The sequence below is a fragment of the Mchenga conophoros genome, linkage group LG7 (genome assembly GCF_057382185.1).
Source record: "Mchenga conophoros isolate Kocher_MC1m ecotype Shallow Benthic linkage group LG7, M_conophoros_male_GT1.1, whole genome shotgun sequence".
NCBI classification, from domain to species: domain Eukaryota; kingdom Metazoa; phylum Chordata; class Actinopteri; order Cichliformes; family Cichlidae; genus Mchenga; species Mchenga conophoros.
In genome coordinates this window covers 62,209,585-62,236,182 of record NC_140532.1, presented here as the reverse complement: position 1 = coordinate 62,236,182, position 26,598 = coordinate 62,209,585, and the positions used below count along the sequence as shown (strand labels likewise).

Here is a 26,598-nt window from a genome sequence, read left to right as displayed (position 1 = left end):
TCAACTATGTTCATGAAGACTATGATACAAAGAGCTAATGTTTATCTAAAGTTTTAGTTATTTGTTTTGTGATTTATGAATCGAAATTTTCTTTATCTATGATTTTTGTCTGTTAAGTCAGCTTCTGGCTTGAGGGTATTTGTCCTTTTGTCCAGTGGTCCAAATTGATCTTTAACATTGCAATCATAATTCACCATGACCAACCTCTGTGGAGTTATACTGGCTGTTAGAGATTAACATAATCAAATCTCTAATGTGGCCCGACCAATAGTGATAGAACTCAGTAATGGAAACTTCTGTTGGTTGCACCGTGGAACATTTTATTGTATTTTCATTATACACCACACTGTAACACAGATTACATAATTTTAATAAAAAGATAACTGAAATGATCAACATCGCTGTCGCAAAAGATCTGTGAAACTTGTGCTTATAATAGGAACTTCTCAGATTTATCACTTTGTATGAGTTATTGATTTTTGACTATTTTTTTACTTCTTTGTAAGGAGGAATAAACGAAGACCAGTGCCCCCACCCCCACCACGCACCGCCCACACACCCACACACCCACACACAAACGGTGGGATGCAAATGAGTAGTGCCTCTAGGCTAAGGATGTTAATAGAGATTGATCTGTTCAGGGTAAAATTAGAAAATAGTGCACATTACTCTCAAATAGTCATTAGAGAACTGACTCATGTGTTTTGCTTTTTGAGATAACTGATGGGGATTGTTTATATAACATATAATTATTTACAGTTAAAAGAAAAGAAAAAAGGAAGTGCTATAAGAATCTAAAGTCCTCATCAGAATCTAGCAAACCTACAGCCAAGTCAGATTGAATACCAGCCCTAGTATGTTTATTTTATATTATATATATATATATATATATATATATATATATATATATATATATATATATTCTATTCTCTGTGGCAGTGAACCAACACCTGAAGCAAGATATTTAACCCCTGGATGGTGTTGTAATCAATTGGGAGCTTCCAATACTCAGGAAAATACTGGATTTAAATCCTCCAGAAGCAGAAAAAAACTCCCTTAAAACTCCTTTAAAAACATGATGACAACAGAAAAAAATAAGAATTTAATGAAAATATTGTTCCCAATTCTGTTCATCTGGATGTAGCGTTTTCAGTGGGAGAAATGTTTCATCACTCATCCAAGTGACTTCTTCACTCCCTGAAGTCGCATGAAAATATTGTTGTTATGTATTTATGTAATGTTATGTAATTTGCCTAGACACACCCTTCAATGGAAATTTTATATAATTTCTGTATATGATGAACATAAATCCATCTTAAACTGGCTGACTGGGATATACTGGATATCTGAAGCTAACTTTGTCTCTTGTTTGACCTCTGTTTGTAGTGTCCCCTGCTGCTGAAAGGCTGCGCCACATACTGGGAGAGGATGATAGCACTCCAACACCAACAATATTCACTGAGATGGATACATTACAGCAGGAGGGTGGTGAATTAGAGTGGAAAGAGTCTGCAAGGTACACACACACACAGTAAGGTAACAATTTCTTGAATTCGGGAATTAAAACTTAATTTTCCCTCCTTGTTGTAGATGGGTGAAGTTTGAGGAGAAGGTGGAGGAGGGAGGAGAAAGATGGAGCAAGCCTCATGTTTCCACACTCACCCTCCATAGTCTGTTTGAGCTGAGAACCTGCCTGCAGACAGGAAGTATTCTGCTCGACCTAGAAGGCTACTCACTGCCACAGATCGTGGGTGAGTCATACAGAATATATAAATCTATATAGATATATAGATTTAATTTGTTGATATTCTAAAAATATTCTTATTTTATTCTTGATAATCCCATATTGTTTAACTAATCTGTCAGAAAACTCTTTTCCTTCGATTATATGTTCCAAGTATTTCATTCGTTTCTCAGAATCAGCACCAGAATACTTGATTAATCCCTAAGGAAATTTACAACTCCAAACTGGGAAGTTTATCATATTATTGTTCTGTAGTATATCAGGATTGTTCCAAATATGTGTACGTTCCCATGGTATTAGTGAAGACTCATTTAATTTAATTCACTCTAGAAAGATTGGCACCTAGTTCAGTCTTTTATTCCGTGATTGCAGATGCCGTGCAGCGCGTCCGCCTCCGCTGCAGCAGCTCTGCAGACCTTGCCCCGACACATACCCCTATGCCCGACTGAGGCCGGGTAGCCATCTGCCCAAACGCGCAGAACCCCACCACAAGCTGGCGTCTGGTGGAGATGGGTGACATTCTCAGAGATTTGACCGACTGAGTCCCATAGCGAGGCTTTTACTGCAGCAAGTGATTCCACTTCCTGATGGCTGAATTTCAGAGATTCCCTCAGGGATTTAAATTCTCGGTGTAAAATCTCCATTAAGGACAACCTTGCGTTGAAGCGGGACAATCGCTTATCGATTTAATTCAGGATGTTGGCAAAGTCTTTGCCGGCCAGCGATGTTGTACCAGGGGGTCAGCTGGGTGACTTGGAGGATGGCATCTCATTCTTGGTTAGGGAAGATGTGCTCTGGGCCTTGGAGATCTTGGAGAGTGTTCAAATTCTCATTGACGTCCTCCAGCGTATTGGAAATAATTAAGCAGATATGGATAGTTATTTGTCAAAGGTTTGGTATACTTTGGTATAAATGAAGGTTAAAAAATGCTTGTTTAATTCTGAGCTACCACTCAGTTCTGACCTACCATTCTATTTTTTCTGCCAAGTCTCTGGAAGTCTCACTTACAGTATTTCCTTTCTGTCACTTACTTTTACGTCACTTCTGTCACTTACCTCTCCTTCCGTCACTCCATTTTTTGTCTTCATCCATTTGATGGACAAGGATGTTTTTCTTATATGTTTTCTTTCTTATCTTATCCTGGCTTAATTCCAGTTTCTTCAAGGCTCTGCCTGTTCAGAGCCTAACCACAGTTCAGAAGTCTGGTGTATTCCTTGGCCATTTGGGCTCCTGGTAGCTAAAATTAGAAGGGACGCAACTTCTTGATTCCCCTTTTCATTTTCATGAAAATGCCCTATACTGCTGGGGCACTGACAATACAAAATACCAGTCGGCTGTACTGATATAGGCCTTGGTGAGTGTTTATCACCAGATATTTCCTGGATGTCTCTTCTATTTCCATCTGAAGGTAAGTCTGGGTGAGATCAATTTTTTGTGTTTGCCACCTGCCACCGCTGTGAATATGACTTCTATCCGCTGAAGTGGGTACTTACAGCACAAGGTACAGGACATGCCTTGTGAAATCTTGGTTATGCGTTGTCCTCCAGTATATAATATTTTTCAGAGTGCCAATTCCTTCTTTGAACATCTGAGCGTGTTTTATTAAGTATCTGTTTCAGTCTTTGAGCCACAGAATGTACACTGCCAATCTCATTGACTTAATTTATTTCAAGTTGAGTTGGATGTGTTTCAACCAGTCACGCCCAAATAATGGCACACCTCATTGCCAGTTTGTTATGTTCTCTTATATAACTTAACAATGTAGTTTGCCATCACCAGTGTGTGAATGTGTGTGTGAATGGGTGGATGACTGAACGTGTAAAGCGCTTTGGGGTCCTTAGGGACTAAATAAAGCGCTATACAAATACAGACCATTTACCATTTTACCATTTAACTACTTAGACACATTGCAAACCTTTTAGGCAAATGTGACTTACTTTATTAAACATGTTGTGGAATTGCATAAGCAGATCATCTGCACATGCACCACATTTGGTATTGTTCTGCGAAGAACAATGTGTTGCTATTGCTAAATACATAACACACTGTATTCCTCCTTTTGAAGGCTGATGTGCAGATATCCTCTCTGACCCACAGACATCATGACCCATGCCTCTGAAGCCATTATTTCACAACCCCTGAGGTGGCAGCCTGGCGGGCCTCTAGGATGACCTTCTGCTGCTCCTACATCAGTTTCCGATGCACCCCCGTGTTTATATATCCCAATTTCTTGGCTGGTGCCTCCCTTGATGTGGGTTTGGAAGGCTTTGCTTCTTTATCTCGAGGTTTTGTCTCTGTAGCAGTGATTTCCCCAGCTGGATTTTTGGGTTGACATCCGGTTGGCTGCATACCTTCTCTTGGCTGTAGCTGTTGTCTACCACATTTCTGGAACATAATGTTGAAGGGTCTCTGATCTGGATCTGGGTAATGGCACCAAATGTTGAATTTTTGACCAGGCACCCCGAATACAGGGAAGTCTGGAACTGACTCCCTGTTTAAAGAGTCTCTGATTCTTTGAGTATTACCCACTAGGCAAACAGTGCTTAGATGGAGCCAGGGATGAGACTTGCCAAGCTCTAACTGCTTCTCAGCCTTTAAGATATTGATATTGATCCCATGTTTGGCCGGGTGGCCTTGTGGTCAAACCCGAGCCCCCTCAGTCACACTAGTTATCAGATTTATCTTCTCTATTTATGTACATTTGATAACTAAGTAAGTTAGAATTCAGTGGTCTTGAAAAATACTGTCTTACAAGGGGTTAAAAGGGAATGTCCACAATCGCCACGCTTCATGTATTTGTATATACATTTCACCTCTTAACATTCACCAGGTAACTGGCAGACAGTTAAATGGTTTCAATTTGTCACACACTAAAAAGTATGGATTCAGAAAGTGGATTATGTTGAATTTTAAATAAATTATAAGAGTGATAAGCAGTGATAAGGCTTCCATTTGGATATACCAAATTGATGAGAAGATGTGAGTATAATGTTAACATATTAACTGGGCTGGAATCTTTCTGTTTCAGAGGAGATTGTGGAACAACAGATAACTGATGGTCTCATTCCTCCTGATCTTAAGGAGAAGATTATATTTGTGTTGCTCAGGAAGCATCGTCATCAGACCAAGAAGCCAATCCACCGCTCTCTGGCAGACATGGGAAAATCATCCAATACTGCGTCTAGTAAGCATGTGTATTCTGTGTGTATGCCTTTTTATGTACCAATTAGTAGTTATGAAAGAAAGTAATCTAACCTTCTAATCAACTCCTGACAACCTTTGTTTTCTCCACCATGTTGCTCACTACCTGTTTCACCTTCCCTCACAAAATCACTGCTGTTGCTGCTGCTCTGTCAGGCCGTAGTCCTCAGGTTAATCTGAGTCGTAGCACTAGTTCAGCTTCTGGGATCCACCACTCTACAGAAGACCTACGTTCTCGGCAGTCAAGCAGCCTTGGCCGCCTGCGTGAGTCACACAAACACACACATGTAATACATGCACCACTACACAAGGATACATAAGTTTACAAGATTGACTTTTACTTCTAAATAGGTTCTCATTGGTGTATTAGTACACCATGACATTCAAGTACTGAGAACTTGTTAGTATTTCCAGTTGGTGGCCAGATTTTAAATTCTTAGCTCTTCCTTTCTTAATATCTATGCTTTTCATCTTTTTTTTGATGAGAAAAATTATCCCAGCCAACTCCCAGCTGTTGCATGATTTCAACACCTGTGATGGCTTTGTGTGTGTGTATATATGTGAAATGTGTTAAGCATAAAGTGTGTTTACTTGAGAGATTATTGGTCCTATTGTGTGCACCTTTGCTGATTTCTTATGTGCAGCCATCTGCGTGAAAGGGATTAGTAAAGGATTTGTGTAGTATGTTCTTATTATTTTGCTTTGATTGTATTTGTTCCCAAATCTCCTTCGGGAAAAAAGAGAAGCAAATAATTAAAATATAATCCCCAACAGAAAAGGCTGTTCATGATTAAGTTCATGCTCTTTCTGTTGCTCAAAGGACCATTTATTGGGGTTTATTTACAATTTTCACTAAATGAAACAAAATGTTCTTGATGGGAACATCACTCAAGCATTAAAACCTATTTTCCTTTTATTTTTATCTAATCCAAAAGGTCTCATTTGCTCCATTTACAGATCATGCTCAGAGTAGAAGCATGAATGATATTTCAGACACACCAAGCACTGATCAGGTAACTTATTTTTCAATATTTTACATGTGTGCTACTCTCTATTTTTTATCTACATGTGTCTCTTACATCAGCGGTCCCCAACCCCCGGGCCTCGCACCGGTACCGGTCCGTGAGTCGTTTGGTACCGGGCCGCGAGAGTTGAGGCTCAGATGTGAAATGTATGGTTTTCAGGGTTTTTTTGGTTTTCAGCGTTATTTTGTTATCGTTTTTATCGTTAACTCGGTTCTCCTGGGTCTTTTCAGTGTGTTATGAATAAATCTTCTTTTTTTCAGTACCGGTACTAGTTTTATTTTGTTGTATTTATCTGCGACACCTTAAAGGCCGGTCCATGAAAATATTGTCGGGCATGAACCGGTCCGTGGCGCAAAAAAAGGTTGGGGACTGCTGTCTTACATGTTTGTTCATGCTATACATCAGGGTCATTCTATATAAAATCATTCAAATACGGAAACAATCTGAAAAAGCTTTTTGACCCACTGTTGTACTTTAAGGAGCCTATAACTCCAAGTTTTGGATACTTTCGTTAAATAAAGCCATTGCATAATAAATGACTGTTTTTAAGGAGGTCAGGTGGGAGGAGCGGATTATATGCAAAGTATGGCAGAACAGAGAAGGCATTGGTGATAAGAATACGATATTAAATCTGAAATAGGAGAGCTAAGGAGGAGGTGCTTGCAAGGGTACAGCAATTGTAGGCATGCTACAGCCAAATGGATGCCAGCCGGGATTGTGGAAACTTGGCATTATGTCCTTCTGAACTAACACTAAGCTCATATAATTTGCTCATTTACAAATTCAAAATTCGTGAACCTGCATGAGGTTTATAAAGAGTTGTAGAGTGCCATTTAGCTTTAACCCATCCTTGGTGTGTTGTTGAGTTACAGCAGGCAACTTTTTTTCTTTTCAATTGAAAAGCTTGAAAACAAAGGCTATTTTACACTCTGCTTAGCTGAAACCAACATTACCCAGAGCAGCTGGTGATCATAGGCATTTAAATCTAATGAGTTCCAACATGATAGGTGTTATATTGAGAAATAAGGCTGCCATAGAGCTTAGAAAGAGAGGTAGCATTTTTATTAGCAAAGAAAAGTATTAAACTAGGAGGACTGGAGTTGGAGATACCTGATCTACACAGACAGGAACCCAACACAAAGCTACTCAAGAACCCAAATCAACAAGTAACAAACTGATGGACATTTAGGCTTGAAACCTGTTGTCACGGGTGGGGTGCCAAGAGTGAGAGGACCCTAATGCAGAGATAGTTTAACAAAAAGTGAGCTGTTAATTTGGCCGACAACATGGTATAAAATACAAAACACGAAGAACAGAAGAAATATATAACGTCAAATTACAAAACTGGGTGTGAACCAGGAGACACCAGGGAAAAAGTGAGCTGACACTCTGATCAGGGACAAAGAGAGACTCAGACAACAGATACACATAGCAGGGTGATTAGGAAAGTGGAGACGGCAGGGGAAAATTAGGAGTAACAAGTGAGGCATAACTGCATATAATGGACAGGACACACTGGCCCCCAAAATAAAACAGAAGCGTAACCACTGAAACAGAGACAAAAACACACAAACTTGACATAGACGAAAGGTAAAGAGAGACACCACTGGCTGCACAAGGAGACATAAAAAGCCGAAAGACAGGAAATAGTCAAAGGAAGTGGAAAGGGAAATAAAAGAGAACATATTAACATGAATAGACTAAACAGAAGGGAACTCGCAAAGGAGGAAGGGAACATAGAAAGTAACAGATTTTAACCGAACACAAGGTACACAAAACAAGGCACTGGCAAAATAAGACTGGAAGTATAGAATGCAGAGAGGCAACCTTGACACACAGAAAGGGAAACAACCACAGAGACAAGACTGACTACACAAGAAGGCACAGGCAACACAGGGGAGCATGATAGAAAAAAATTAAAGAACAAAACCAATCTGAAAACTATATAACCAAACTAAGAGCCTAAAATATAAATACTAAGTGTGAATGCAAGACCCATACACAACAATATTTTATTTACTGCTTCAGTCCATGCATGTTATCTAGGGGTAGCTTTTCAGCTGCTCAGAAGCCGTGATGCCTCACTTGTGCTCTGTACTCTGTATCCTCCACACATGCCTCCTCAGTACCTGACATATTACTGAAATAGGGAGAAAAAATAGAAACAGCTGTGGCGTCCAGCCTCCTGTAATCACTTATCACTCATGACCGGGTTCAGAGACAAACAGGAAGACTCCGCTCAGGTGGGTCTGCTGGCCCAGACAGGATGAGTCCCCACAATAGCGGTCATTAGTGAGGGTGGTGAGATGGAATACCGAGCTGTGATTGACTGCTAAGTGACAAAGACCAAAGAATTGATTGTGGACTTTAGGAGGACAAGGAAACCCTTGACCTCTGTTTCAATCTAGGGGGTCGATGTGGACATTGTACACGACTATAAATACCTCGGAGTACACATAGAAAATAAAATGGACTGGGGTAAAAACACATATGCACTCTACAGGAAGGGCCAAAGGCATCAACATCTGTCGGACAATGCTCAGGATTGTTTAAGAGTCTGTTGTGGACAGTGCCATCCTCTATGCTATTGCATGATGGAGCAGCAAGTTACGGGTCGCAGACGGCAACACACTCAATAAACTGATTCGCAAGGCCAGTAATGTTGTGGGGACAGAGCTGTACTCCCTTAGGGTGGTGTTGGAGAGGCGGCTGTTGTCCAATCCATGATGTTGTTCAATAAGGACAATGCTGGATAATACCTCCCACCTACTCCATGACGTGCTGGCCAGTCACAGGAGCACATTCGGTGAGAAACTGAGATTACCCAAATGCACCACTGAATGACACAGGAAGTCATTCCTGCCTGTGGCTATCTCCCTGCACATCTCCGCCATCTAATGCACAGCACGCACTGCAGTAGTTACACCCTTTTGCAGATGCGCTACAGTAAAATGAAACAGGTTAGAGTTAAATGTCAATAATATATATTTCACCTCTGTAATATTCTTGATATTTAAATTGAGCTGCTTGTATATACAGGGAGTGCAGAATTATTAGGCAAGTTGTATTTTTGAGGAATAATTTTATTATTGAACAACAACCATGTTCTCAATGAACCCAAAAAACTCATTAATATCAAAGCTGAATGTTTTTGGAAGTAGTTTTTAGTTTGTTTTTAGTTTTAGCTATTTTAGGGGGATATCTGTGTGTGCAGGTGACTATTACTGTGCATAATTATTAGGCAGCTTAACAAAAAACAAATATATACCCATTTCAATTATTTATTTTTACCAGTGAAACCAATATAACATCTCCACATTCACAAATATACGTTTCTGACATTCAAAAACAAAACAAAAACAAATCAGCGACCAATATAGCCACCTTTCTTTGCAAGGACACTCAAAAGCCTGCCATCCATGGATTCTGTCAGTGTTTTGATCTGTTCACCATCAACATTGCGTGTTCAGAGAGGTGTACTGTTTTCCCTCCTTGTAAATCTCACATTTGATGATGGACCACAGGTTCTCAATGGGGTTCAGATCAGGTGAACAAGGAGGCCATGTCATTAGTTTTTCTTCTTTTACACCCTTTCTTGCCAGCCACGCTGTGGAGTACTTGGACGCGTGTGATGGAGCATTGTCCTGCATGAAAATCATGTTTTTCTTGAAGGATGCAGACTTCTTCCTGTACCACTGCTTGAAGAAGGTGTCTTCCAGAAACTGGCAGTAGGACTGGGAGTTGAGCTTGACTCCATCCTCAACCCGAAAAGGCCCCACAAGCTCATCTTTGATGATACCAGCCCAAACCAGTACTCCACCTCCACCTTGCTGGTGTCTGAGTCAGACTGGAGCTCTCTGCCCTTTACCAATCCAGCCACGGGCCCATCCATCTGGCCCATCAAGACTCACTCTCATTTCATCAGTCCATAAAACCTTAGAAAAACCAGTCTTGAGATATTTCTTGGCCCAGTCTTGACGTTTCAGCTTGTGTGTCTTGTTCAGTGGTGGTCGTCTTTCAGCCTTTCTTACCTTGGCCATGTCTCTGAGTATTGCACACCTTGTGCTTTTGGGCACTCCAGTGATGTTGCAGCTCTGAAATATGGCCAAACTGGTGGCAAGTGGCATCTTGGCAGCTGCACGCTTGACTTTTCTCAGTTCATGGGCAGTTATTTGGCGCCTTGGTTTTTCCACACGCTTCTTGCGACCCTGTTGACTATTTTGAATGAAACGCTTGATTGTTCGATGATCACGCTTCAGAAGCTTTGCAATTTTGAGACTGCTGCATCCCTCTGCAAGATATCTCACTATTTTTGACTTTTCTGAGCCTGTCAAGTCCTTCTTTTGACCCATTTTGCCAAAGGAAAGGAAGTTGCCTAATAATTATGCACACCTGATATAGGGTGTTGATGTCATTAGACCACACCCCTTCTCATTACAGAGATGCACATCACCTAATATGCTTAATTGGTAGTAGGCTTTCGAGCCTATACAGCTTGGAGTAAGACAACATGCACGAAGAGGATGATGTGGACAAAATACTCATTTGCCTAATAATTCTGCACTCCCTGTATATTAGAGCTATCTCTTATATTTTGTAAACTTTGTAATATATTGTATTATTTAATCAATTTAGTCTGTTACTGTTATTGTCTTGGAGCAACTGTAACCCACATAATTCATGATTCATGATTTTGATTCTGAACCCTGACAAGGCAACCCTGTAAAATGAAAACCATTTCAGGTGACTACATCATGAAGCTCATTGAGAGAAGGCAAAGGGTTTGTAGCACTGTCAACAAAGCAAAGTGTGGCTACTTAATATAAGAGATATTTCCACATGTCAGCACTGGTACAGATGTGTCTGCTGGGCATGCTTTCTGTTTAGGACAAAGCAGAGTGTACTCAAGAATTGTCAGAGATAACATAGTTATTGAAACAACAAGAAAATAAGGCAGGCTATGCAAGTTTTAAGACACCCAGCCTGTAGAAGCTCAGGTAAAGTAACTACAAGTTTAACTTGGCTGTTTTGCTCAGATGAAGCAGACAAGTCATGTTTTTGCTACCTTTCTGTGTGTCTTTCTTAAGGCTGTGCATTCCAGTACACTACTGCACAATTAGAGCGTGATTAGGCCAGACAAACCACATGTACTAACTAGACTCCCTTTCTCTGACCTTTTCCCTGAATGACTCAAACTAATATTACCTCCTGCAGCTGAGCTTAACCAAACCCCTCTACAACACCATAACAACTGAAAGAAGGAGAATAATAAGTGAACTGTGAACAGTATGACTGCCAAAGGCAACTAAAACTCTGGAATGTGTGACGTGGCTTTGAAATGTGTCGTTTATAGTTTCTTAGTGTCAAGAAGTTAGGAGCAGTATTAGCAGATTATGAAGAGATTTTAGTTTAAGCAACATCATTCCAAGACCAAGTGTTTCTGCTTTAGAATAAACTACTGTAATCACAGAGAAAGAAGAGTAAACAGCAGGGTTTCAGTGCTTGAGCTGTTCCAGCGATCATCATAGGGAATGTGAGGCACTCGAACAGTAATACGCTAATTAGGACCACGGTGAGTTTAATTTTATGCGCTTGCTATAGAAATGTGAAGGGGTTATACCAATCTAAATCTGGGCTAGTTCAGGACACGTTACTCTGAAGGAAAACTTCTCTTAATTTTAACTATTAGCCATGGCAATGCATCTATGTTACTTCCCAAGAAACTTTTCAATGCTGCTGCTGGTGGAATTTAGTTTAAGCCAACACACAGTTTAGAATTCCTTCATCAGCTGATGCAGAAGTAATCCAAATGAGTGTGGCTGTGGTGAATGGCTGTGGATGATTTTATCAGTGGATTCTGACTATCCTCTGTATCCATATAAAGTCCAAATTTTATGTATCCACAATGCTGTCACAAGGCCAGATAGAAAAAGTTTTACAATCTCATACCAAAATTTCTGCATTTATTTTAAGCTCCTTATTGTATTATATTTAGATTTTGATTTAATGCTTCACTTTTTTGTATTTTGTTCAGTTGAGCTCCTTCTGTAGTGTTTTTTCTACCTCCCTGAGCTATTTTTATTTTGTGATATTATTAATTTTTTTGAGCTAAGTTGTTTTTTGATTATTTTTTTTTTGGTGCTGTAACATTGTTATTTTCCAACATTTGGGACAGATAAAGTACTTTTCATTCTCCATCATCATCTTCTTATTGGTGTTGTCTCAAGTGAAAATGGTAAATGCTCAAGGGGATAGAGGAAACTCTAGGACTCAGCCTCTATAGATCCTGAATGTTTACATCTGTGTACCATATTATCATATTACTTGTTCAAATCTGTCCCAAGAAATATCATTGCAGGAGGACCACAGGACACTATCTGCCAAAATGTTTTACTGAGGAGTTCCCTCAATAAAAAAGAAGTCAATAAGAACGTTTTTTGAGCTTTGTTGTTGTCCAGCTGCTGTTGCATTTTGTTTAACTTAGCTCATGCGACCTGATTAGCTACTGACAGACATGATTAAGCAAGCTGATTATGATATGCATAAGCAACTATAAAATGTCAGCTATGTTGAAACACAAATTACACTCCTGCATTTATCCCAAAGGTTTCATTTCTTTGCATTAATCTTTTGTTTGACAGCTTAAGAATAAGTTCATGAAGAAGATACCTCGTGATGCTGAAGCATCCAATGTCCTGATTGGTGAAGTTGATTTTCTGGATAAACCCTTTGTCTCCTTTGTACGCTTGGCTCAAGCTACAACTCTGGGGGGGCTTACTGAAGTTCCTGTACCAACCAGGTAGGTCCTTTCAGCTTCACTGTCAGCTGGGTGTGTCTTTGAATTGATCAATTTATCAACATTTCCCCCCTCTGTTCCCCCTCTGGCAGATTTCTCTTCATTCTTCTGGGTCCTCATGGCAAAACCAAATCCTACAACGAGATTGGCAGAGCTATTGCTACACTCATGGTGGATGATGTAAGTGACTAGCACTAACCCAACAGGATATGCATGCATCAAATATATTTTATGAGTTATCTCTTTTTCTTTTTTTCAGTTGTTTAGCGATGTTGCCTATAAGGCAAGGGACCGTGAAGACTTGATTGCAGGTGTTGATGAGTTTCTGGATGAAGTGATTGTCCTTCCTCCAGGAGAATGGGACCCCAAGATCCGTATTGAACCACCCAAAAAGGTTCCATCTGCAGAAACGAGGCATGTGCTTTTAATAACGTTTTAATTTTGATCTCAGGTATATTACTGTTGGGTTATATTTTAGCTAAATGCCAAATAGGACGGTTGCTAACCAGTCCAAACAATACCCCTAATCCTAGATTGGGTGCCAGTGATCTGGTGCATGTTAGGAATGTCCACTTCTTCATGTTCTCTCAAAGCTCTTTCTTTAGATAAAGCAGCTTTATTATTTGTACATTAAAAACCATAATGGACTTTAAAAAAATAATATGTATAATGACAGTATGTCAAAACTGGAGATTTAACATTCCAGAGTTGAATTAAAACCTGCTTCCTCTATCGCATTTATCCCAGAAAGTCAGTGCTGAACTTGAATGAGCTGGGTCAGGTGAATGGTTTAGCTGGCGGAGCAGCTGGAGGTGAAGATGAGGAGCTTCCAGCCCCACATGAGTTGGGAGAGGAGCTGAAATTCACTGGGAGGTATATAACTGAAAAGGATTATACCACTCCAGTTACAGTATGTTTAATTCTGCATTTCTAAATGAGCACCCCACTCTGTTTAAACAGGATTGGTGGTGGATTATGGCTGGATATCAAAAGGAAGATCCCATGGTATTGCAGTGATATTTATGATGGTTTCCATATCCAGTCCATCTCTGCTGTGCTATTCATCTACCTAGGCTGCATTACCAATGCTATCACCTTTGGAGGACTACTAGGGGATGCTACTGACAATTACCAGGTCAGAGAGGTCCAAAGTAATACATAGCACATAGCACAAAACATGACATATTATGATCTGTTCCCTATTTTTCTCATAGGGAGTGATGGAGAGTTTTCTTGGCACTGCTTTAGCAGGAAGTGTCTTTTGCTTGTTTGGAGGACAGCCTCTCATCATTTTGAGTTCAACTGGGCCCATTCTCATCTTTGAAAAACTGCTTTATGAGTTCAGCAAGTAAGATGCACTAGAACACAGTTGAATTCTATATAAAAAAAAAACAAACGTAAACATAAACATCTCTACCTTATATCATTGTCAATACAGAAACAATGATGTGGACTATATGGAGCTTCGTCTGTGGATTGGCCTTCACTCGTGTCTGCAGTGTTTTTTACTGGTTTTTTCAGATGCTAGCTACATCATCAAATATATGACCCGATTCACAGAGGAGGGTTTCTCCAGCCTCATTTCTTTTATATTCATTTCTGATGCAATCAAGAAGATGGTAGGTAATATTTTTTAATCTAATATGGTTAAGCATCCAATGTTTTTTGCTTTTATCGTACACTCTGCAAACATTTCACACAACAGAGACACAACACTTATGATGCACCATAGTACACTGCCCATAAAGTCCAGTAAGCTGACATTGAAAAAAAAAAATCTGGCACACACTAGATAATTATCTTGTAGGAAAAAAAAATCTCACAAGATAAGTTTCTTACAGGAAAACAGATGATCTTGTGCATAAAAATTATTATTTTATGCATACAAGTTATAATCCAATCTTCTGTGTAGAAGAATATACATTTGTGCAAAAATATCTTGTGCAAGGAAAAAAATGGCGATGGGAATTTAGGTGTTACACAAAGAGAAAAATGGTTTGTTCTTCGCAGGTCGGAGCCTTTAAATATTACCCAATCAACCGTGGCTTCAAACCTGATTACATTACAGCTTATAAGTGTGAATGCATCGCTCCAGACCAGGGTGAGTCTTCAAACTATTTTTTTAAATTATTTTATGTTAATATTTTATTTTATTTTATTTTCTGTTATTGTTGGGGTGGGGTGGACATGGCAATGACCAGGTTCAGATTACAGAAATGAGCTTGTTAATACATGAGCATCAGCGGATTTGATTGGTGTGTCTTTGAACTCTGGAAATATAGAGGGTTACCTGTTTCTTCCTGCTTCCACTCCATTTGCAATTCTGAGCTCCTTTTATTGTATGTTGATATATCTAATTATATCATAAATCCCCAGGAGATTGATATTGGTCTTTCCATGTCAGTATGGAAAAGGGGCGAGCAATGAGATGATGTCGTACAAAACATAGAAGATGATGTCTTCTATGCTTTGTATGGTGGCCCACAAATAAAATTTATTATTATTACTATGTGACACACACTTAATGGCCACAAGTATCAGATCACATCCCTTAGTTTTTGAATCCAGTTGTTTTTGGTCCCATTGCCACAGGTGTATAAAATCAGGGACCTAGCCATGCAGTCTGCCTGGCTCTGGGTTGTTCTAATGAGTTCACTGAATTTGGGGATTATAACAGGATTCCACTGGCACAACAATTCAGCCTGTGAAATTTCATCCTTTCCAAGAATAAATTTCATAATCATTTATAGATGATCGTGGAATATCCAATATCATCTATAAATTATATTTATTGCAAAGTGGAAGCATTTAGAAACCACAGCAAATCTGACATAAAGTGACAAACCATGTACATTTACAGAGTGTGGTCATAGGTGCAGTTCACATTAAATAATAGTTCCCAGCACTGACTGCAGCGTCCTAAACTCCTTCCTTCTCCTTCAGTTAACATCAGCACAGTGCACCAAGAGCTTTGTTGTATGGGTTTTCGAGCAGCCCCTGTAGGCAATGTGTATTTTTGTCCATGTATTTATACAGTGTGTATGTAAGGTGTTTGGAATCAATTTTGGATACATTTAATTAAGTTACTTTTTAGCATCATTAATAGACTTAGGAAGTCCCTCTACCTTTTTAAATGCATTGCAAAGAAAATATTAGGATACTGTGAAAAACTATTTGCTCCCTTCCTGATTTCATTTGTACTTTTTTCCCCTATTTGTCACTGTTGCATGTTTCAGATCATCAAACAAATTTTAACATTAGACAAAGATAACCTGAGTAAATGCAGTTCTTAAATGATTATTTCACATGCTAAGGCAAAAAAGATTAATCAATATCATCCGTGAAAAAGTAATTGCCCCCTCATAACTGGTTGTGCTACCTTGGCAGCAAGAAGTGCCATCAAGCATTTGCAATAACTGCCAGAGAATCTTTCTTATGGCTCTGGATCTGAATCCAAAGCATCTAAATCAGATTTAAGTTCACATTGTATCAGGTAGGTTTGGATATTTTTTTCCTTAAGGAATGAAATCATCATTTTAAAAACTGTATTTGTATTTATTTATTTTATCTTTGTCTAATATTAAAACATGTTTGGTTGTCTGTGTTCCTGATGGACATATTTGATTGCATAAGAAGCATGTGTTTAGTTTGTACTCTGTCATGATTTTGTGTACTTTTGTTTCTGCTTCATATTTGAATGCTCACTAAAAAAGTGAGTACACATCTAAATATCTCTTGTAAACATTCCAATATAATGAAAAAATTGTGATTGAACTGGGATATAGAAAGTTATATTGCATTATTAACACTATTACGCAAAGCTTTACATTTTATATTATCCATCATTCATTCTTTTTTTCTTTCTCTTCTTCAACTTATGCCTTTTCCTCTTCAGCACCTGCACTGGGCTTGAATGCTTCAGCTCCACTTGCAGATGATAATATGACTCTGCTGGTAAGTGACAGAAGACCACAAAGAGTTACATTAGCGTCACTTTCATGAATTTTCATTATTCCCATTGGTGAAAATAATTTGTATCTCAGTTTATTTGGCTGTTTTGATCTGCACATGGTATGATATGAACAAATTTGAACTAAAGACTAAGTGAAGTAATTGAGGCCCCTATTTATCAAGCATTTTAGTGAAGGAAGTTAGCCTGGGACAATAATTCTTTAGCTGCGCCAACTTTAAACACTTTTTCAGCTTTCTTAAATTATGTAATGAATCCTAATTTAATTTAATTTTAATCATAATTAATTTTCATTTATCTTTTCTTGTCATTTACTAAACAAAACTGAACCCTTTTGATTTAGAAAAAATGGCTGTCATCCATTTTTAACAAATTGCTTTGGCTTTTTTTCAGACAAAATGGTTTATATTTAATGCATTTAGAATTATGATGTTGTGTGCATAAACTCTATGTTGTTACTAAAATATCTCACATTGATTTGCAAAGCCAAGTTTTAATTAAATGTTGTTTGTGTTGCAATCTTTGCTCTTCACTGGAGTGAGGGGAGGCTCTGGACAGTGCATGCTCAATCAGTAGCAACCTGTCACTAACTGTCAAGGAAGGCCCACCCATTTCACCATCCTTCTGGACACTCCTAAGGATCATAATTTTAAAAATGAATATCACATTGTATTCAAAACAACTTGAAATGGAGTCCATTAACTCACTCTAAAGTGTTTACTGACATTAGAGAATTAAGGAAACCAAAATCTGTTTTTTCCATTGACTCCTCACCTGGCTATTAGAAAGAACTGCTGAGGCTTAAGACACTTCAACTTTGGCTTTAATTTTTAGACTTTAGAAGCTACACCTAGATGTCTCTTTTTTTTCCAGCCACAAAATGCTATGCTGGCCAGTATAACTCTATTTTACCAGATCTAAAACTGTACCTCCTTTTATACTACATGTCATAGTCATACAGGAATTTTATGGCTGAGACTAAACAACTTTTCATCGTAAGTATATTACACAGAGAGATTACGATGTAGACAGGAACAGCCACAGTTTTAATGACAATCTTAGATAGTGGACAACCTCCTGAATGACACTCATAGCATTCATTAGTGTTAAAAGGCAAAAACATGAACTGTTATATTTTGCTCTATATTCACAAGAGAAAAAAAATATGACCAGTAAAGTTCCCCTACAGATGGCAGATACTACTACTAAAGAGTTTTGGGGTTGTTACTGTAAGAGTGATACATACATATATACAGACTGATGAATTTTGATTGATCAGTCCATAATACCTTCTTCCAGTCTTCAGTAGTCCAATGGCGATGTTTCATGTCCCAGGAAAGCCTCTTTGTCTTATTCTGACTTTTTACCAATGGCTTTCTTGCTGCAGCTCATCCTGTCAAACCTGAGCTCGAAGTCTACTCTTCACAGTTGAAACTGAGGCTTGCTTGATGACCACTGTTAAGCTGTGCTTCAAGCTGTTGTCCTGCAAGCTGCCTATCACGCAAGCTGTTAACTCCCAGAAACTTGTCCTCTGATTCGGTTTTGGCTCGCATCAACATCTCCAGCATGGTCAGTGGCTGGAGGGTTCCCCCTCTGTTGTCAGAGACAACATGAAATAGAGCCGGTTTGCAGATTTGCAATCCTCTGAGTGAAGAGATTGCTGCACTTCACAGGATTATATATGGCTGTTAGCACACGCCATGTAGCGTACGCACTCTCCCCCTGGGCCCAGCTACTCATAAACTTGTGCAGAGAGCTGGACATCCTGTATTGAACAATGATAGTGTGTGATTAGATCCTCAAAGCTTCACAATTCTTGGATGAAATTTTGCTCTGTTATTAACCTACATCAAATGAATAGCTTCAGCTGACTTGTGTTTAAAGATGGTTATTTTAGAGTGTTTAAATACTCAGATTCAGTGTACTGATACTGACTGCAGGTGACCTCGGCTGGCTGGAAGTCAAGCATTGTTTTTCAAGCAGATTTTTCTGATGGCTACTCTGATTATTATACAGCTTTTAAAAAACTGTATAATGCCATTAAGCGTTATTTAAAAGTGTTAGTCTATTCCTCAGAAAGCAGCAGGAAAAGCATACAAATTCCATCCTGATTTTTAATTTGCAACTCTAAATTTCATAAAGCTGGGATACAATGCTTTCTCCTATGTGGCAACATTTTTAAAAAATAATGTAAAGGTCCAAAATGAAGTTCAGTGTGATTCCTATAATTGAGTCCACTTGCTTGATAAATATGGGCCAAGACAGCGGCGTTAATCCAGCCATCAGAAAGCACTGTGGCTTTCAGTTATATGTGTTGTGTTTTTTTCTTTTGTTATTGCTTGGTTTTTTTTCTCTTTCTTGTGTCTGCTTTTTCTCCACTCCGCTACCTATCCATCAATTTTCCCTTCTCTGCTATGCTTCTTCCTTCCTCATCCCTTCGATTCTCTACTTTTGCTTCTCCTTCTGCCGTTGTCGTTTTTAGTTTAACTTAACAGATCTGGACTGGAGTCAGCTGAGTAAGAAAGAATGTGTCAAGTATGGTGGTATGCTGGTGGGGAACTCCTGTAAGTATGTTCCTGACCTGGCCCTCATGTCCTTCATCCTCTTCTTTGGCACCTACTCCATGACAGTGTCTCTTAAGAAGTTCAAGTTTAGCCGCTACTTCCCAACAAAGGTAAGTAAATCCTTATACTCAATAACTGCAGGAAGAAAACTCTCCCAGGCTGCCTTTAATTCCTGCATGTGAAATGCTGGTTTCCTTTAATTTGATGTTATGCCTATAATTACAGCATCAAAGTAGTGGCATTTAAAGAACAACGCTGGTGATGTTCCTTTTAAGGTCAAAAAGATCTACCAAGTAGGCTATTGTAAAACTCATTTTTACAATAATAGTCACTTAGACTAAAAGGCTAGTTTTAGAGCCTCTTTAAGTGGGATGATCTGCTTGTTTAGCTATTTTAGCATCTGAATGGTTCAGTTTTCAGTTTTCATGCAAGCACTTAGGCTTCACAGAGGACTGAAAACATCCAAACTTGTATACTTCTGTAATGTTGCATGATGAAAATGAAGAGCAACACCTAAATACTAATGAGACTATGGAACAGATGAGAAATAATGATTTGAACACATAAAGCTAGCTTTAAGGTATTGTTTGGCTACTATAAACAGAAGCACTTTCAATTTCTCACAAGATTTAGAGTGAGTGTTAAATTGTTCTCAATAAAATGACACATCAAGGGAAGTGCCTAATAGGCAAAGACAAATGCCATCATAGAAGAAGACATCCAAACGTCTGCCAAGAGATTTCTGGCATGGCATAATTATATGTACTTTGTCTACTTACTTACGTAGTCCATCTAAATATACTCATTAGAAATGTAGAATATTGCCAGTGTTTTACTTTAAAACTTCACCTACACAGTATGTGCTCGTTATCCAGACAACCAACCTTACACTTCCCTATGTTTACCAGAATGTTCTCTCCATGTTGTTCCCCCCCCCCCCTCCCCCCCTCCACTGCTTTCCACGTATGTGCTCCAGCTTCGCACACTGATCAGTGATTTTGCCATCATCATTTCTATCCTGGTCTTCTGTGGGTTGGATTGTCTGTTGGCGCTGGACACACCCAAACTGCACGTACCCACTGAACTCAAGGTCCACCCTTTCCTAAATACCTCTCTCATCTTGTCAGACCTTGTTCTTAGGACACTGCTGGCCACTCAATTCTTTCCTCAGCAATGTAGTTGTTTACGCATCTAAACAGGATTTGGAGTGTGTGGATTGATCAATTTTACACTTTAACTGAGTAAATAATCTCTTTTCTCTTTTCACTGTCTTGCTTTCCTCATGTATCTACCACTTTCTTATACTTAAACGTATGTCTCCCGTCATCACTTTTACTGTGCACATTTGTCTTTGCCCTTCTTTTGTCCTGTGTAATTGTATATGGGCTGACCTATAGCTGAGGAAGCTAATCAGTGACTTTGCCATCTTCATGTCAATCATGTCCTTTGTGGGTCTCGATATGCTGATGGGGTTAGACACACCCAAACTTATCGTGCCAACAGAGTTCAAGGTATTTGATTTTTCACAAAATTTTTAAAATATATATATATATATTCTGTCACTTCAAAGAATAATTATACTTCTAACAAGAGCACTCAATGAGCCCAACTCTCCCCAAGCAGCAAGAGCTATACTAAAACTTATATTGATGTCAGCATTGGTAATGTGGAAATCCCCAATTATGACATTGCTTTCGTAGATCATTTTTGCTGATGTCAGAACAATATGGAAATCTTTTGCAGTATATTCATCTCTTTGTGTCATTATGAAGTCATAATGTTGTATTGGAAAAGAAAAAAGTTTTTGAAGAGCTCAAAAAGAAAATGTTTATGTTTATCTTTAAAGTTTGGAAGTGATTCAATGGAAACTTAGGCTTTTCCCCTAATTTGTGGGACCCTGACTTTATATTTTGTTATCTTTACCTATATGTTTGGACCAGAATTGGCTAAAATCGTTGGCTTCTACAAGCTGTAAAAAATTGATATTTTAATATATACTGAAAGCAGTCTAAAGTACATTGTTGTATAAAGCACTTTGAATGCTCAGGTAGAGTAAAAAAGTACAAGATAAGAACCAGTCTATTTACCATTTACCATGCAGTGTGTGATTTTTGCAAAACTTCATGGCATTATTCTGATGTCATAGGTCATCGCATAGAAAAAATAGAAATACATCGCTCTCCATGCCGTTTCATATAAAAAATTACTCAATGTTTCCTTGAATTTTTTTTCTCCCAGTATCAACTTCGATCTTGAGCCTTAACTGTGAAGATCAAATAGTGCTCTGCATCAAATGGTACTCATGTCCACTGAGGCCTAGTATATTAATGTGAATTTTAAAAACCATAAAATAGAGGTTTATATAACATTTTTACTGATTTCCACATGTGCTGTGTCCTTGACCCAATTTTCACCTAAGTTAAATCAGCTCAAACTGTTACTGGTATTGACCATTACACAAAGTCTGAAAATGATATCTTGAATACTGTCCCTAAGACATATATATGTGTTTAATTTCAGGTTTTTTCCCTCCTTAATTCTGGGTGCATGCTAGCAATGGTTAGAAAATAACTTTTAATGTAGTTGCTGTTATATTGTTGTTATCATATTGGAAGTTTTTATACTTCTAACATGATATGAATTATGCTTCCAATATCGCCACCTATGTATAGCTCTTTAAAGGGAACTATTTCAGGTTTACATTCACTGGACACTTTATTAGATATGCCTTGTAATGTAAACCCCATTTTAGCTTTAGTCTTAATGCTTTGTAGGATAGATTGAACAAGTTGGTGGAAAATATGTTTATGTAGGTTCTCATTCATCCAACTCATGGTAGGCTAAGAAAATTGGACTTTAAGCTTTTGGAATATGTTTCAACTCACAGGCTTCTTCAGTTTTAAAACTGAAAGGTGACGAGTTCCAGGTATTTAAGCCATACTGGAGGCTGTCTCTTAGAAGGTAGTCATTGGCCCACTATTAATGATGTGCAGACACACTTTCTGCTTTTAAGTTTAGGCTTAAAACTTTTCTTTTTGACAAAGCTTATTATTAGCAGGGGATCAGGTGACCCCGAATCCTTCCTTTGTTATGCTGCAATTAGGTTAAGCTGCTGGGGGCTTCGCTGAACGTTTCTCCTTCTCTCACCTCTTTTCACTCACTGTTATACACCACTCTGCATTTACTCATGAGTTATTAATCTCTGGCTCTCATCCACAGTGCGTCTTTTGCCCTGTCTTCTTCCCATCAACCAGTCGTGGCAGATGGCTGTCCCTCCTTGAGCCTTGTTTTGCCGGAGGTTTCTTCCTGTTAAAAGGGAGTTTTTCCTTCCCACTCTTACTAAGTCGTTGCTCAAATGAGATCATTTAATTGTGGGATTTTTTCTGTATTGTTGTAGAGTCCTTGCAATATAAAGCGTCTTGAGGTGATTATATAAATAAAATTGAATTGAAGATGTCTGACATTTTGTGTCGTAAGCCAATAAGTGATGAATGATGGTCATTTGAAGTGGATATAGATTGCTTCTTTTATTCCTGTTTCAAACCGTCCATTTTTTTAGTCCAAAATGTGGACATTAGCCATGTAGACCAACCTACAACCACCACCTTTACCCCGGGGGATGCTATACCCTGTATATGTGCCCTCAAAAGATCTACAAAGGAGTCCCAGTTAGACCTATTATTATCAGTATGAAATCAGCCACCTACAGAATTTACAAGCACCTAAGCGGCAGTAGCACCTAGCTACTGGATGGCATCAGGTAGAGCGGGTAACCTACTAATCGGAAGGCTGGTAGTTTGATCCCTGGCTCCTCCAGTCTGCATGTCAAGTATGCAAGTTATGCATCCATCAGAGTGTGAATGTGTGTGAATGTAGTTAGAAAGCACTCAGTTTAGAGAAAGTGCTTGTGAGAATGGGTGTGATTGGGTGAATGTGGCATATTGTATAGAACCCTTTGAGTACTCCAGGAGAGTAGAAAAGTGCTACAGTGGCTTGCAAAAGAATTCGGCCCCCTTGAACTTTTCCACATTTTGTCACATTACAGCCACAAACATGAATCAATTTTATTGGAATTCCACGTGAAAGACCAACACAAAGTGGTGCACACGTGAGAAGTGGAACGAAAATCATACATGATTCCAAATATTTTTTACAAATAAATAACTGAAAAGTGGGGAGTGCATAATTATTCGGCCCCCGGAGTCAATACTTTGTAGAACCACCTTTTGCTGCAATTACAGCTGCCAGTCTTTTAGGGTCTGTCTCTACCAGCTTTGCACATCTAGAGACTGAAATCTTTGCCCATTCTTCTTTGCAAAACAGCTCCAGCTCAGTCAGATTAGATGGACAGCGTTTGTGAACAGCAGTTTTCAGATCTTGCCACAGATTCTCGATTGGACTTAGATCTGGACTTTGACTGGGCCATTCTAACACATGGATATGTTTTCTTTTAAACCATAATATTCCCTTTCCCAGGAGGAAAGATTTATAGACTACACATTGGAATATCCCATCCCATTTCAGCACATCTGAAAGGTGCTCTATTGGATTGACATGCGATGCTGGAGGCCATTTGAGTCCAGTGAACACACTGTCACAAAGAAACTAGTTTGACATGAGCTGGGTTTTATGACATGGAGAGTTATCATGCTGGTAGCAGGTGCTACCAGCTCATGCTACTAGGATACAGTACACTGTGGTCCTAAAGGGATGGACAAGGTCAGCAATAATACTCAGGTAGGCTGTCAGGTAGTGCCCAAAATGTGCCAGGAAGCGATCACCAGCAGCAACCTGAACCACTGATGCAAGGCAAGAGTGAATCATGCTTTCATGTTGTTTGGGCCAAATTCTGATCAAAGGAGAATAATCACTCATCATACCAGGGAACATTTTCCAATCTCACTTTGAACATCAGCAGGTCTTTTTGACTAAGTCTATAATCTTAACTCAACTGAGTTATGGCATAGTCAGAAGTAATTTGTGCTTGTATCTGTCACATTTTCACACAAATTGCATTTTCAAATGCTTATACTATAGAGCTTGTTCTACACTCAAATCATTTGTTATTTTCTGGAAGAAAATTTGATTAGATATTTGTGCTAGATATGTGTGCATTTTAACAGGTATACCTAAACAACCAATGAGTGTGTATGGCAACTGTAGTTACTTTTTAAAATAATTTAATATCAAAAAGAAAAGACTTAAATAGTCCAGTTCAATTAAGGCAGGGGTGTCAAACTCAAATACACAGTGGGCCAAAATTCAAAACTGGAACAAAGTCGCGGGCTAACGTTAATATTTATTGAAATATTCCTCCAGATATAAGAATGAATCTTTTCTTATGGACTCAAACACATTTTGCTGAAAAACTGAATATAGAACAAGCAAAGCTTAATACTAAACAATATAAATATTAGCTGTATAATACCAGTAGGCCAGCTCCAATAGTAATTTGGTATGGCTTCGCGGGCCAAATGTAATTAGGCTGCGGGCCAAATTTGGCCCGCGGGCCAGAGTTTGACACCTATACACCTATGAATTAAGGTAAGGCACTCGCCCACTTAGAATGGAATTTTACAAACCCATAGAAATTATCCAAGCTATATAAATATGCTATCGTTGTGCAGCTCAACATGTACATGTTTATAAAACATTCAGAGATAAAATGTGCAATTCTTTTTTAGTGTCTAAAATAACAATTTGGCCGATAGCCAATTTTGTTGCTTTTTTTTTTCCCATGTTCCCCTTTTTGTGTCCAGAAAACATATCTCTTTATTATTAAAAACTGATTATTTAAAAATCTCTGTTCTTTAATGCAAAAGTAATATGGCATACTAGACAAATATCATTCATTCAGTAAATGGCATCTTAATTGCTATCATCAGGTCAACATCTGATAAAAGGTGAATCCTCACTGTTCTACCCCTGAAAAAGTAAAATGGCCAAATGGCAGATTAATGGGTTTAAAATGGTAGTGTAGAAAGAAATGGACATAATCACAGTGGCTGAGACGAGCGTTTTCTAGCATATGCATGACTTTTACTTAATAAATGATCTGCACAATTTTTATTTTGCCATTGCAACCTAACACAATTCTCTGATTTCCTCTTTCACTATTTTCTGCTAGTATGGTAGTTTCACTGTATTTATATAGGTTTGAAATATAAAATATTTAACAGATGATTACCTAATGCTTAATAGTGTGCACTTATTATAAAGTGTTACCAATATTTCTTCTTTGTTGTTATACAGCCTACACGTAGTGACCGCGGCTGGCTGGTGATGCCCTTTGGTAAGAACCCCTGGTGGTGGTGTGTGGCCAGTTTCGTTCCTGCTCTTCTGGTCACCATCCTCATCTTCATGGACCAGCAGATTAGTGCTGTCATTGTCAACCGCAAGGAAAACAAATTAAAGGTCTGCAAACACCGAAGATGAAATGGTCACAGAACAGATAAATATATAGAGTATATTAAAAAGTATTCTGCCTAAATGTTAACAGTTATACAGGGAGTGCAGAATTATTAGGCAAGTTGTATTTTTGAGGAATAATTTTATTATTGAACAACAACCATGTTCTCAATGAACCCAAAAAACTCATTAATATCAAAGCTGAATGTTTTTGGAAGTAGTTTTTAGTTTGTTTTTAGTTTTAGCTATTTTAGGGGGATACCTGTGTGTGCAGGTGACTATTACTGTGCATAATTATTAGGCAACTTAACAAAAAACAAATATATACCCATTTCAATTATTTATTTTTACCAGTGAAACCAATATAACATCTCCACATTCACAAATATACGTTTCTGACATTCAAAAACAAAACAAAAACAAATCAGCGACCAATATAGCCACCTTTCTTTGCAAGGACACTCAAAAGCCTGCCATCCATGGATTCTGTCAGTGTTTTGATCTGTTCACCATCAACATTGCATGCAGCAGCAACCACAGCCTCCCAGACACTGTTCAGAGAGGTGTACTGTTTTCCCTCCTTGTAAATCTCACATTTAATGATGGACCACAGGTTCTCAATGGGGTTCAGATCAGGTGAACAAGGAGGCCATGTCATTAGTTTTTCTTCTTTTATACCCTTTCTTGCCAGCCACGCTGTGGAGTACTTGGACGCGTGTGATGGAGCATTGTCCTGCATGAAAATCATGTTTTTCTTGAAGGATGCAGACTTCTTCCTGTACCACTGCTTGAAGAAGGTGTCTTCCAGAAACTGGCAGTAGGACTGGGAGTTGAGCTTGACTCCATCCTCAACCCGAAAAGGCCCCACAAGCTCATCTTTGATGATACCA

At 38.7% G+C, this 26,598-nt stretch overlaps 1 protein-coding gene across 12 annotated transcripts in view; it reads left to right on the top strand.

The window, feature by feature from the left end:
* Window positions 1-26,598, top strand: part of slc4a5b (solute carrier family 4 member 5b) — a 64,524-nt gene that overhangs the window by 15,317 nt on the left and 22,609 nt on the right. For 9 of the 12 annotated variants that reach the window (XR_014893122.1, XR_014893123.1, XR_014893124.1 and 6 more), the window contains 17 exons: window positions 1,387-1,516; window positions 1,591-1,751; window positions 4,773-4,928; window positions 5,102-5,209; window positions 5,903-5,958; window positions 12,612-12,769; window positions 12,859-12,946; window positions 13,026-13,180; window positions 13,514-13,639; window positions 13,727-13,901; window positions 13,981-14,114; window positions 14,205-14,385; window positions 14,777-14,867; window positions 16,662-16,720; window positions 19,219-19,410; window positions 20,698-20,811; window positions 25,553-25,714. Coding sequence is in view for 8 of the 12 variants with exons in the window: in XM_085280639.1 (XP_085136765.1) it covers window positions 1,387-1,516; window positions 1,591-1,751; window positions 4,773-4,928; window positions 5,102-5,209; window positions 5,903-5,958; window positions 12,612-12,769; window positions 12,859-12,946; window positions 13,026-13,180; window positions 13,514-13,639; window positions 13,727-13,901; window positions 13,981-14,114; window positions 14,205-14,385; window positions 14,777-14,867; window positions 16,662-16,720; window positions 19,219-19,410; window positions 20,698-20,811; window positions 25,553-25,714 (2,246 nt within the window). In the remaining 4 variants the exon portion in view is untranslated. The remainder of the gene's footprint in view (window positions 1-1,386; window positions 1,517-1,590; window positions 1,752-4,772; window positions 4,929-5,101; window positions 5,210-5,902; window positions 5,959-12,611; window positions 12,770-12,858; window positions 12,947-13,025; window positions 13,181-13,513; window positions 13,640-13,726; window positions 13,902-13,980; window positions 14,115-14,204; window positions 14,386-14,776; window positions 14,868-16,661; window positions 16,721-19,218; window positions 19,411-20,697; window positions 20,812-25,552; window positions 25,715-26,598) is intronic. The other 3 variants (XM_085280640.1, XM_085280643.1, XM_085280642.1) reach the window with 3 other exon arrangements.